This window comes from Oncorhynchus nerka, linkage group LG21, assembly GCF_034236695.1.
Source record: "Oncorhynchus nerka isolate Pitt River linkage group LG21, Oner_Uvic_2.0, whole genome shotgun sequence".
Lineage (NCBI taxonomy): Eukaryota > Metazoa > Chordata > Actinopteri > Salmoniformes > Salmonidae > Oncorhynchus > Oncorhynchus nerka.
In genome coordinates, this window is record NC_088416.1 from 7,785,954 (window position 1) to 7,799,702 (window position 13,749).

General features: G+C 45.3%; 1 protein-coding gene across 2 annotated transcripts in view; it reads left to right on the plus strand.

Annotated features, from left to right (window-relative positions):
• The window catches only part of LOC115103765 (keratin, type I cytoskeletal 18-A-like), a 29,831-nt gene that overhangs the window by 12,553 nt on the left and 3,529 nt on the right, over positions 1–13,749 (plus strand). For both annotated transcript variants that reach the window (XM_029624685.2, XM_029624683.2), the window contains 4 exons: positions 2,871–3,005; positions 3,787–4,007; positions 9,746–10,005; positions 11,391–11,493. In XM_029624685.2, the coding sequence (XP_029480545.2) occupies positions 2,871–3,005; positions 3,787–4,007; positions 9,746–10,005; positions 11,391–11,493 (719 nt within the window). The remainder of the gene's footprint in view (positions 1–2,870; positions 3,006–3,786; positions 4,008–9,745; positions 10,006–11,390; positions 11,494–13,749) is intronic.

The following is a 13,749-nucleotide window of genomic DNA, read 5'->3' on the forward strand; positions in this document are numbered from 1 at the left end:
TCTGAGGTCCGAGATGGGTTGTTCACCTCTCTCCCTCTTTCTCTCCTTCTCTTTCTCTCTCCTTCCCTCTTCATCCTCATCACACACCACTCCACATACAGAAAGGTACCCGTGGACAATCCATTACCTCCGAAGAAGAAGAGATCCACTTTTACTGCGATATTGAAACGCTGCTCCACACAACCTCTTTAGATCTCGATACGTCGTGAACCACAACCGCAGCATTGTAATACACCACTTGTAACGGGCCTCTCTGATCTGTTTACTGCTAAGTCCTTATAAGGCATCAGCTGAGGACGGTAATCTTTTCAGTCTTTGAAATAGGAGCATTTGGATTTCAGTTGAAAAGGAGAACTTGCAATTGGCACAGCTGTTGTTTTTGACATCACATCGGATGGGGACAGTATTACCGGCTTTTAAATAGTAGCATTTTGATTTCAGGGAATATGATATGTTTAGCAAATGGGCTATAGCTTCCTCTCATAGCTGTGTTGTTTTCAACAATAACGCAGCCCATCTAGTCAGTTTTGCTTATTGCCCATTGAGATGATATTTCAGCTCATATTTCAGGTTTTGAAATAGGAGCATTTCAGTTTCAATTGAATATGGGGAATGGAATGAGTCACTCATCATGGCTGTCTTGTTTCCGTCTGGTCAGTTTTACCGTCTGGCTGCATCCCAGTTGGCACCTTATTCCTTGGTTAGTGCACTACTTTTGACAAGGGCCCATAGGGCTCCCATAGGGCTCTGGTCTAAAGTAGTGCAATTTTTAGGGAATAGGGATCCATTTGGGATGCAGCCAGTGACTTTGATGTAACAGGCGTGATTAAGTACCTTGGCCCATGGCTGCAGGCAGGCAGCGACTGGTACTTCACCAGCGTCTGCTCTACAGAATGACTTTGTTTGTTGCCCTCCTAGTTAGAGCCCCCTTATGTCAGAGTGGACTGGAGTCTGGAGTGGAATACAGCCCTGTTACAGCCTGGTTCCAGATCTGTCGGCGAAGCAGAGTTGGCTGAAGCACATACAGTGCATTCGGAAAGTATTCAGAACCCTTGACTTTTTCCACATTTTGTTACGTTACAGCCTTATTCTAAATGAGATTACTTTAAAAAAATATTTAAAAAATCCTCATCAATCTACACACAATACCCCATAATGACAAAGTAAAACAGGTTTTTAGAAAATGATGCAAATGTATTAAAAATAAAAACAGAAATACCTTATTTAAATAATTATTCAGACCCTTTGCTATGAGACTTGAAATTGAGCTCAGGTGCATCCTGTTTCCATTGACCATCCTTGAGATGTTTCTACAACTTGATTGCACATGATTTGAAAAGGCACATATCTGTCTATATAAGGTCCCACATTTGATAGTGCATGTCAGAGCAAAAACCAAACCATGAGGTCGAAAGAATTGTCCGTAGAGCTCCGAGACAGGATTGTGTCGAGGCATAGATCTGGGGAAGCCAGTCCTCAGTAAAAGGCACATGAAAGCCCACTTGGAGTTTGCAAAAAGATACCTAAAGGACTCTCAGACCATGAAACCAAGATTGAACTCTTTGGCCTGAATGCCAAGCATCATGTCTTACATCCCTACAGTGAAGCATGGTGGTGGCAGCGTCATGTTGTGGGTAGGTTTTTCAGCGGCAGGGACTGGGAGACTAGTCAGGACTGAGGGAAAGATGAACAGAGCAAAGTACAGAGATATCCTTGATGAAAACCTACTCCAGAGTGCTCAGGACCTCAAACTGGGGCGAAGGTTCACCTTCCAACAAGACAACGACCCTAAGCACACAGCCAAGACAATAGAGTGGCTTCGGGATAAGTCTCTGAATGTCCTTCAGTGGCCCAGCCAGAGCCTGAACTTGAACCCGATTGAACATTTCTGGAGAGACCTGAAAATAGCTGTGCAGCGACGCTCCCCATCCAACCTGACAGAGCTTGAGAGGATCTGCAGAGAAAAATGGGAGAAACTCCCCAAATACAGGTGTGTCAAGCTTGTAGCGTCATACCCAAGAAGGCTCAAGGTAATAACCGAAGGTGCTTCAACAAAGTACTCAGTAAATGGTCTGAATAGTAAGGTAAATGTCCTATTTTCAAAATGTCTAAGTCTAAAAAAAACTGTTTTTGCTTTCTCATCATGGGGTATCGTGTGAAGATTGACGAGGACATTTTTTTGAATCCATTTTAGAATAGGGCCTGAGTGGGGATCTGAATACTTCCCGAATGCACTGTACATACTGTATGGGACGAGGCTAACTAGCTCTTATGTTATCCATCTTACTGTAAAATGACTGGTTAAGGTTAACATTTACAATAATTGCCCCTAATATGTTCTTGTTTACACAGTAATTACAGAGTAATATTATGATGTCCACAGGTTCGAGGAATCCATTGAGCACAAGTGTCAGTTTCATGTTTAACTAACAAACTTGATTCAACGTGTTTGTGCCCTGTGGGAATCTGTGGGGAAAATGATTACAGGTAGATTTATAAAGGTGTGAAGCTTATTTACAATGTTTCATCAAGTTTAAGTCATGGTTTAGAGTTGTTTTACTTTGTGTACCTGCACAGAGTCCTCTGGCTCTGTGCCAATGTGTGAGGGTGCCAGTTTTTATGGGTGTGTGTGGGTACCCGTTTTTATGAGTGTGTGCGGGTGCCAATTTGTATGAGTGTGTGTGTGTGTCCCTGAGTTCCATGTGAACTGTTCCTGTTTGTGTGTGTGTCTATCTCCATCAGAACTTTATTTTCGTGTACGTCCATGTGAATGATGTGTGTGTGTGTGGGTAGGTGCATGCATGCGTACTTCCGTGCGCACGTGTAGGTGTATGTGTGTGTGTTATATGATCTCTTTCTCTCTCCCCCAGCTCAATGCAGAAGAGGCAGCATGGGCCCAGGTGAACCTCGGAGGGACTGCCCTCAGGGAGGCGCGGGCAGAGCTGGCCGAGGCCAGGAAACAGTGGCACTGCCTGCAGGTGGAGATCGAGTCCCTACATGCTCTGGTGAACACACACACACACACACACACACACATGCACAGACACACACACACACCACTATAAGCTTAGCATTGCAGCAGACAAACACCCATGGATCAGTAGAGTGGATCAGTAGAGTATGAGAACATACATCTTGATTGATTCTGAAAGCACTATTGGGGATTCTTTCACTCTTATACTCTCGACCCCGTCCCCTCTCTCTATCTCTTCTGTTCCACCGTCTGTGTCATCCTCTCATCACCTTTTGTCCCTATCCACCCTCTTCTCTATCATATTCCCTCTTTCCCCTCTACACTGTCCTCCCTCTCCATCGCTGTACTCCACCTTCTCCATCCCCTCTCTGCTCTCTCTCCCCTCTCCATTTTTACAATTATTTAATCTCTCTGATCCTGCTATTTCCCCTCTCTCCTCTCCCCTCTCTCCTCCATCTCCTCTCCCCTCCCTCCTCCATCTCCTCTCTCCTCCATCTCCTCTCCCCTCTCTCCTCTCTATTCTCACCTCTCTCCTCTCTTCTTTCTCCTCTACCCTTTCCTCCATCTCCTCTCCCCTCTCTCCTCCATCTCCTCTCCCCTCCATCTCCTCTCCCCTCTCTCCTCCCTCTCCTCTCCCCTCCATCTCCTCTACCCTCTCTCCTCTATCCCCTCTTCCCTCTCCCCTCTCACCTCCTCTGCCCCCTCCTCTATCTCCTCTGTCCGCTCTCTCCCTTTTCATCTGCTCTCTCTGTCCCACATCATTTTCTCCTGTCCACCCTCTCTCCTCTCTCCCCCGTCCTTCCCTTCACCAGGAGAAAGGTCTGGAGAGTTCCCTCCACCACACCCAGCGTCAGTACTCCAGCCAGCTGCAGGGCCTGTCCCAGGTCATCCAAGGTCTGGAGGGCGAACTGGAGCAGGTGAGGGGCGGCCTGGCCACGCAGCGAGAGCGCCACGGCCAGCTGCTCAATACCAAGATGAGGCTGGAGAAAGAGATCGCCACCTACAGGCGCCTGCTGGAGCGCGAGGAGGGCAGGTGAGGAGGCTAACGGTCACAGACAGGGGCTATATGGGCCCTCAAAAAAAATGTTGCACTAAAAATGAAATAGGATGCCATTTGGTACATATCCTGGAGCAGATATAGCAGAGGAGGTTTGGTGAACTACATGGTGACGAGTAACCTTCCCTGAGATTTGACATGTGTAACTGTATCCCCCAGAGCAAAAGGCTTTACTCTAGAATGGAGCAGCTGAGCGATTTCTGGTCAATTACACAGACATAAACTAAAAAATTCTAGACCTCCACAATTCTGGTTCATCCTTGGGAGCAATTTCCAAATGCCTGAAGGTACCACGTTCATCTGTACAAACAATAGTACGCAAATATAAACACCATGGGACCACACAGCCAACATACCGCTCAGGAAGGAGACGCGTTCTGTCTCCTAAAGATGAACGTACTTTGGTGTGAAAAGTGCAAATCAATTCCAGAACAACAGCAAATAACCTTGTGAAGATGCTGGAGGAAACAGGTACAACAGTATCTATATCCACAGTAAAACGAGTCCTATATCGACATAACCTGAAAGGCCACTCAGCAAGGAAGAAGCCACTGCTCCAAAACCGCCATAAAAAAGCCAGACTACGGTTTGCAACTGCACATGGGGACAAAGATCGTACTATTTGGAGAAATGTCCTCTGGTCTGATGAAACAAAAATAGAACTGTTTGGCCATAATGACTATCGTTATGTTTGGAGGGAAAAGGGGGATGGATGCTTGCAAGCCGAAGAACACCATCCCTACCGTGAAGAACAGGGGTGGCAGCATCATGTTGCTTTGCTGCAGGAGGGACTGGTGCACTTCACAAAGTAAAATTATGTGGATATATTGAAACAACATCTCAAAACATCAGTCAGGAAGTTAAAGCTTGGTCGCAAATGGGTCTTCCAAATTGACAAAGACCCCAAGCATACTTCCAAAGTTGTGGCAAAATGGCTTAAGGACAACAAAATCAAGGTATTGGAGTGGCCATCACAAAGCCCTAACCTCAAGCCTATAGAAGATTTGTGGGCAGAACTGAAAAAGTGTGTTTGCGAGCAAGGAGGCCTACAAACCTGACTCAGTTACAACAGCTCTGTCAGGAGGAATCGGCCAAAACTCACCCAACTTATTGTGGGAAGCTTGTGGAAGGCTACCGGAAACGTTTGACCCAAGTTAAACAGTATAAAGGCAATGCTACCAAATACTAATTGAGTGTATGTATAACTTCTGACCCACTGGGAATGTGATGAAAGAAATAAAAGCTGAAATAAATAATTATCTCAACTATTATTCTGACATTTCACATTCTTAAAATAAAGTGGTGATCCTAATTGACCTAAAACAGGGGATTTTTACTTGGATTAAATGTCAGGAATTGTAAAAAACTGAGTTTAAATGTATTTGGCTAAGGTGTAGGTAAACTTCCGACTTGTAGGAAAACACTACCATGTTCCAAACATTTTCAAATAAATTAAACATCCAAAAGATGGCCCCGGAGAAGAAGGCAGACATTTTACGTGCCCCCAGCCGATTGTGGTTTTTTGTTTGTTTATAACTTATTTTTGTACGTAATGTTGCCGCTACAGTCTCTTAGGACCAAAAATAACTTCAAGACATCAGGACTGCGATTACTTACCACGGACTAGCTGAATCATTTTTTTCCTTTCACGACTCTGACGCGAAGGATGTACTGCTTCCTCGGGAACATGCCCCAATCCCTTTGATCTACGTGAAGAGGAGGCGGAGAAAGAGGGGCCGAAGAGCGGGCTGCCTTCTGAGAATTCGTAGGTGATCGAATGAACCCCCACTTCCCTCCATTCTGCTAGCAAACGTGCAATCCTTGGAGAATAAAATCAACGAGTTACGTGGAAGATGAAACTACCAACGGGACATTAAAAATTGTAACATCTTATGCTTCATGGAGTCGTGGCTGAACGACGACAATATCAACATACAGCTGGCTGGTTATACGATGTACCGGCAAGATAGAACAGCAGCGTCTGGTAAGACAAGGGGCGGCAGACTATGTATTTTTGTAAATAACAGCTTGTCAACGATATCTAAGAAAGTCTCGAGCAATTGCTCGCCTGAGGTAGAATATCTTATAATAAGCTGTAGACCACACTAACTACCGAGAGATCTGTATTCTTCATAGCTGTTTACATACCACCACTGTCAGAGGCTGGCACTAAGACGGCACTGAATGATCTGCATAAGCAAACAAGAAAACACTCACCCAGAGGCGGAGCTCCTAGTACCCGGGGACTTCAATGCAGGGAAACTTAAATCCATTTTACCAAATTTCTATCAGCATGTTAAATGTGCAAACAGAGGAAAAATAACTCTGGACCACCTATACTCCACACACACAGACGCATACAAAGCTCTCCCTCACCCTCTATTTGGCAAATCTGACCATAATTCTATCCTCCTGATTCCTGCAAAAATTAAAGCAGGAAGCACCAGTGACAAGATCAATAAAAAGGTTTTCAGATGAAGCAGATGCGAAGCCACAGGACTGTTTTGCAGCACAGACAGGAATATATTCCTCGATTCCTGCAATGGCATTGTGGAGTACAGAACATCAGTCATTGGATTCATCAATAAGTGCATCGATGACGTTGTCCCCACAGTGACCGCACGTACATACCCCAACCAGAAGCCATGGATTGTAGGCAGGATCCGCACTGAGCTAAAGGCTAGAGCTGCCGCTTTCAAGGAGTCGGACTCTAACCCGGAAGCTTATAAGAAATCCCGCTATGGCCTCCGACGAACCATCAAGCAGGCAAAGCGTCAATTGAGGACTAAGATCCAATCGTACTACACCGGCTCTGACTCTCATCGGATGTGGCAGGGCTTGCAAACCATTACAGGCTACAAAGGGAAGCACAGCCGAGAGCTGCCCAGTGACATGAGCCTACCAGATGAGCTAAACTACTTCAATGCTCGCTTTGAGGCAAAGAACACTGAAACATGCATGAGAGCACCATCTCTTCCGGGAAGACTGTGTGATCACGCTCTCTGCAGCCAATGTGAGTAAGAGCTTTAAACAGGTCAACATTCACAAGGCCGCAGGACCAGATGGATTACCAGGACTTGTACTGCTGACCAACTGACAAGTGTCTTCACTGACATGTTCAACCTCTCCCTGTCCGAATCTGTAATACCAACATGTTTAAAGCAGACCACCATAGTGCCTGTGCCCAAGAACACTAAGGTAACCTGCCTAAATGACTACTGACCCGTAGCACTCACATCTGTAGCCATGAAGTGCATTGAAAGGCTGGTCATGGCTCACATCAACACCATCATCCCAGAAACCCTAGACCCACTCTAATTTGCATGCCACCCTAACAGATCCACAGATGATGCAATCTCTATTGCACTCCACACTGCCCTTTCCCACCTGGACAAAAGGAACACCTATGTGAGAATGCTATTCATTGACTACAGCTCAGCGTTCAACACCATAGTGCCCTCAAAGCTCATCAATAAACTAAGGAACCTGGGACTAAACACCACCCTCTGCAACTGGATCCTGGACCTCCTGACGGGCCGCCCCCAGGTGGTAAAGATAGGTAACAACACATCCGCCACGCTGATCCTCAACACAGGGGGCCCTCAGGGGTGCGTACTCAGTCCCCTCCTGTACTCTCTGTTCACTCATGACTGCACGGCCAGGCACGACTCCAACACCATCATTAAATTTGACGATGACACAACAGTGGTAGGCCTGATCACCGACAACGACGAGACAGCCTATAGGGAGGAGGTCAGAGACCTGGATGTGTGGTGCCCGGACAACAACCTCTCCCTCAACGTGATCAAGACAAAGGATATGATTGTGGACTCCTGGAAAAGGAGGACCGAGCACGCCCCCATTCTCATCGACGGGGCTGCAGTGGAGCAGGTCGAGTGCTTGAAGTTCCTTGGTGTCCACATCACCAACAAACTGACATGGTCCAATTACACCAAGACAGTCGTGAAGAGGGCACGACAAAACCTATTCCCCCTCATCCTGGCTGGTTGCATCACTGCCTGGTATGGCAACTGCTCAGCCTCCAACCGCAAGGCACTACAGAGGGTAGTGCGAACAAACTGGTACATCACTGGGGCCAAGCTTCCTGCCATCCAGGTCCTCTACTAGGCATTGTCAGAGGAAGGCATTAAACATTGTCAAAGACTCCAGCCACCCTAGTCATAGACTGTTCTCTCTGCTACCGCACAGCAAGCGGTACCGGAGCGCCAAGTCTAGGTCCAAGAGGCTTCTAAACAGCTTCTACCCCCAAGCCATAAGACTCCTGAACATCTAGTCAAATGGCTACCCAGACTATTTGCATTGTCCCCCACCCCTCTCCCCCTCTTTACACCACTGCTACTCTCTGTTGTAACCTATGCATAGTCACTTTAATAACTCTAGCTACATGTACATACTATCTCAACTAACCAGTGCCACTGCACATTGACTCTGTATCGGTATCCCCCTGTATATAGTCTCGTTATTGTTATTTTACTGCAGCTCTTTAATTACTTGATACTTTTATCTCTTATTCTTATCTGTATTTTTTTGAAACCGCATTGTTGGTTAGGGGCTCGTAAGTAAGCATTTCACTGTGAGGTGTACACGTGTTGTATTCGGCGCATTTGACTAATAAAATTTGATTGGATTTGAAAATGAGCTTAAAGGATGAAGGTCGTTTAAAAAAGGATTCCTCATATTTTATCCCCTTTGTTTCTCTGTCCAAACAACTAGATTTACGTGTTGAGTCTTTCTCTTTTGTTGAGGAGTGTGATTTTCTTTCTGTTGCAGCTGCATAGAGAATCAAAAAATTATTGCAGGTTGAGACAGTGATGTTCTGGTGGTGAGTCAATATAATTGCGAAACTTTTGGTTACTGGAAATTCAGTGTACAAAACACTTAGGACACCTGCTCTTTCCATGACATAGTCTGACTAGGTGAATCCAGGTGAAAGCTATGATCTCTTATTGATGGCACTTGTTAAATCCACTTCAATCAATGTTGATGAAGGAGAGGAGACGGCTTAAAGAAGGATTTTTAAGCCTTGAGCAGGGTATGGTAGGTGCCAGGTTTGTGTCAAGAACTGCAACGCTGCTGGGTTTTTCAAGATTTAAGAATGGTCCACCACCCAAATGACATCCAGCCACCTTGACACAACTGTGAGAAGCATTGGAGTCAACATGAGCCAGCATCTCTGTGGAATGCTTTTGACACCTTGTAGAGTCCAAGGGGTGGGGGCGGGGGATGTGTTCTTAATGTTTTGTACACTCAGTGTATTTACTTACATACAATACAGGCAGCCAGGCAGGAAGGCAGACAGGCATGCAGGAAAACAGGCAGACAGACAGACATGCAGAAAGACAGGCAGACAGACAAGCAGACAGACAAGAAGACAGACAAGAAGACAGGCAGTAAGACAGACAGACAGGCACAGGCAGGCAGGCAGTAAGACAGACAGGCAGACAGACAATACAGGCAGACAGACAGACTAATTTCTCTGCGTATCAATCTGCTCTGTCATGTCATATCATGATTCGGATGTGCTGACCACACTATAAGATATCCTTCCGCCAGGCAATTTCTTTGAGTGCACGGAAATGGCTAAAGTTATCCCATCAAATATGTAGACAGCATCTGAGACAGCTGCCGAAGGAGTGTCCCCCCTCACAGATTCCATTGAGTCCTACTCACCATGTTTTCTCATCTATTCACAGGTACCCAGGTGGGCGTAACGGACAGGTCATGGGGCTACGGCGCTGGAGGGGCCCCATAAGAGAGCCAGGCCCCATAGGGGAGGAGCCCAAGGAGAATGGAGTGGAGGAGAATGGCCTCAGTGACCCCGCAGTGACCCCTGAGGAGCCACTGTCCGAGCCCCTGCCTGAGAGACCCCAGCAGTGGTCTGTGACAGAGAACGGCCTGAGGAAGAGCCCTGCACTAACGCTGTATAGGCAACAGAGCCTGGTCATCCTTACAGGTGGGTGACGTGGTCAGACACATACACACACAGAATGGTACACACATATTCATGTTAATAGTCATATACACACTCGTATACACACAATCAGGCAGGAATACCATACACACATTAAGTATGCTAAATACACTATATATAAAAACATTTGTGGATTCGGATATTTCAGCCACACCCGTTGTTGACAGGTGTATAAAATGGAGCGTACAGCCATGCAATCTCCATAGACAAACACTGGCAGTAGAAAGGCCTTACTGAAGAGCTCAGTGACTTTCAATGTGGCACCGTCATAGGATGCCACCTTTCCAACAAGTCAGTGTGTCAAATTTCTCGCCTGCTAGGGCTTCCCCGGTCAATTGTAAGTGCTGTTATTGTGAAGTGGAAATGTCTCGGAGCAACAACGGCTCAGCCGCGAAGTGGTAGGCAACACAAGCTCACAGAACGAGACCACCGAGTGCTAAAGCGCATAGCGCGTAAAAATCGTCTGTCCTCGGTTGCAACACTCACTACCAAGTTCCAAACTGCCTCTGGAGGCAACGTCAGCACAAGATCTGTTCGTCGGGAGCTTCATGAAAAGGGTTTCCATGGCTGAGCAGCCGCACACAAGCCTAAGATTACCATGCGCTATGCCAAGCATTGGCTGGAGTGGCATAAAGATTGCCGCCATTGAACTCTGTAGCAACAAAAACGCGTTCTCTGGAGTGATGAATCACGTTTCACCATCTAGCAGTCCTACGGACGAATCTGGGTTTGGCGGACACTACCTGCCCCAAAGTGTAGTGCAAACTGTAAAGTTTGGTGGAGGAGGAGTAATGGTCTGGGGCTGTTTTTCATGGTTTGGGCTAGGCCCATTAGTTCCAGTGAAGGGAAATCTTAACGCTACAGCATTCAATAACATTCTAGATGATTCTGTGCTTCCAACTTTATGGCAACAGTTTGGGGAAGGCCTTTTCCTGTTCCGGTATGACAATGAACCCGTGCACAAAGCAAGGGTCATACAGAAATGGTCTGTCGAGATCTGTGTGGAAGAACTTGACTGGACTGCACGGAGCCCAGACCTCAACCCCATCAATCACCTTTGGAATGAATTGGAACACCGACTGTGAGCCAGTACTAATCGCCCAACAGCCGTGCCCGACCTCACCAATGCTCTTGTTGCTGAATGGAAGCAAGTCCCCCTAGCAATGTTACAACACCTAATGGAATGCCTTCCCAGAAGTGTGTAGGCTGTTATGGCAGCAAAGGGGGGGGACCAACTCCATATTAATGTCCATGATTTTGGAATGAGATGTTCGATGAACAGGTGTCCACATACTTTTGGTCATGTAGCGTATGTGTGTGTCACCAATCAAATTTCTGTTTGATTTGAGTATGTGTTTTATGTGCAGAGCCAGAGAGAGACAACGATCTGAGGATTTCCACAGTGAAGACCCAGGAGATCCTCCAAGGCAACGTGGTGAGGGAGAGTGCAGAGGGCACTGGCACCGTGGAGTAAGTATTTATCAGACCTAGGGCTGTTGCGGTGACCGTATTACCGCCACACTTGTGCTGAGTACTCTGTACCAACCAGGATGGGAACGGCCACATAAATATGTTTGCTTTCAGAGTCATCGTCGCCCTGGTGCTTAAAGCCAGTTGTTTTACTAACTGTGTCATCTCGTAAACTTTCCTTGACTTTGAGTTAGATAATTATCACAATTAACTGTTCATGAGGCATGTACAATCCTTGTGTGTTTGGGAAGGGTTCTCTGACTTATACCTTTTACTGGAAAAGTCCCACCCATACAATCATATAGGACCAATCATCAGTTAGAGATACCATATTAGGATTTACCCCATGTTTACTGTGGCTTCACAACACCAGCTTTGTTAAGGAATGTTTGTTTGATTGTTTCCAATACGTGTACTCTACGCTTCTAGTTGTAGTCTAGCATGTCCCTCTAATCACTCTGACATCAATAAAAATGTATTTCAAAATCGAATTAAACACTTCATGAGAGCCCATGAGCTCATGTTGCGCAACATTTCTATAGGCTATGCAATTGTGTGAGAAAACAGAGTGATGGCCTCTATTAAAAATAGCATCCCATCAGATTGTATAGACTCGGCCTACTATATTTTCTTCTCAACTTTCCTCAATATTAAGCACATTGCTTCTCTTTACAACAGTATAGCCTACCTGGCTAGCATATAAAAATTCCCACGGGAAAATCGTCCTCCGTTCGCTATTTAAGTGCATAGGTGACATATATTTTTTCCCCTGCCAGTTTCGGGACAAGTGCATAATGATGGTCCATTCTGAATGAAAACTAATTTCACACATATATTATTTAGTGTATGGAAAGACAAGATTAAATCAGGAATAGTCTGATGGGTGACAATATTTGCCTATCACTTGAACTGAATTATATATTATCACTTGTGAATGATGCCTAGCGTGTGGCAAGAAACAAGGCCTTTTTTTTTCATCTTTTTCAATTCATAGTCGCACAACTCATGTAGCCTAGCCCGTAGGTCTATATCTTAAAGTGGCCAAATAACTTCTTAAAATTAAGCACATCAATCCACTTTACAAGGGGTGTAAGAGTCCAACTGTCATACATAGGCAGCGAATGTGTTTCAAGTTTGGGAAAGATCCTTTTCACCATAAAGATGCACCTCTATAATAAAATAATCGCATTTGCGGTCACTTTTGATCATGGTGTTTTCCTCCTAATGAAACATTCGTGCTTATAGCCTACTACCGTGTGCGCATTGCTGCGCTTATAATGTGAAGAAATAGCCTAATAGTTTATCAACATTTTAAGCTAAATGTTCTGATCTGTTGCATCAGCCTCATTGCGTAGTGGTTGCATTAATTTGGAATCTATCACATCCCACAACTGTCCCAGACTATGTTTGGAATATTTATTTATTGCACAGAACAGAATAGGTCAACTTTTCTACAATGGGGGGTGGTAGATTGACATAGGCTAGTGCTTTTGCTCGTCGTTAGGCCTCCTCATCTTGTTGGCTGGCGAAAAGTAAATGTGGACAGTTCTTCCAATATCTTCAATATGCACCTCGGAATTGGATAAGGACGCGTGCACTTGCGTCCCCGATGTGTCTGTCTACACTTGTAGCCTGTGAAAAAGACCCGATCACATGATGGAGAGCCATGTGAGTGAGAAGTGCTTCGGAGCACGTAGCACTTAGAGAAAAGGGAATTATAATTATTATATTGAGCCCAAGGGCACAACGGTCACTGGCCCGCAAAAGGCATGGATTTTTAAGAGTGCATTACGGTCACACGAAGGGGATGCCGCCGGGAAATTCGAGGCATTATCAAGTGCTTGTCAAATTGTGAATGAGAGACTGATGAAGTGTGTACAGCCTGTGCAAAAAAAACTAAGCAGAGCTCATGCCTTTCAAGCAACCTTTTTTCAAATCATCATTAGAGTGGCATCATGCAGCCTTCCAATGTATTAAAAATCTAAACATATAGCCCAATGTTTGAAGAACTAAAGGTACATTAAAAACTAAATTAAGAATATAGGAGTACCTATTTCGTTGTTAACTGCTCAACACAGAATAGCTGCATATGCGCATTCCCTCGAATCATTTGGAGAAAATATCATTTCTATTTTATTCAGCTTTATTCTATTGTATTCTTCATACTATAAAATCATGTAAAATAATGCCACGGAATTCTAAGGAAATCTTGTCTGCTAAATGAACTAGTGTAGCCCACAGTCATATGGCATAGCC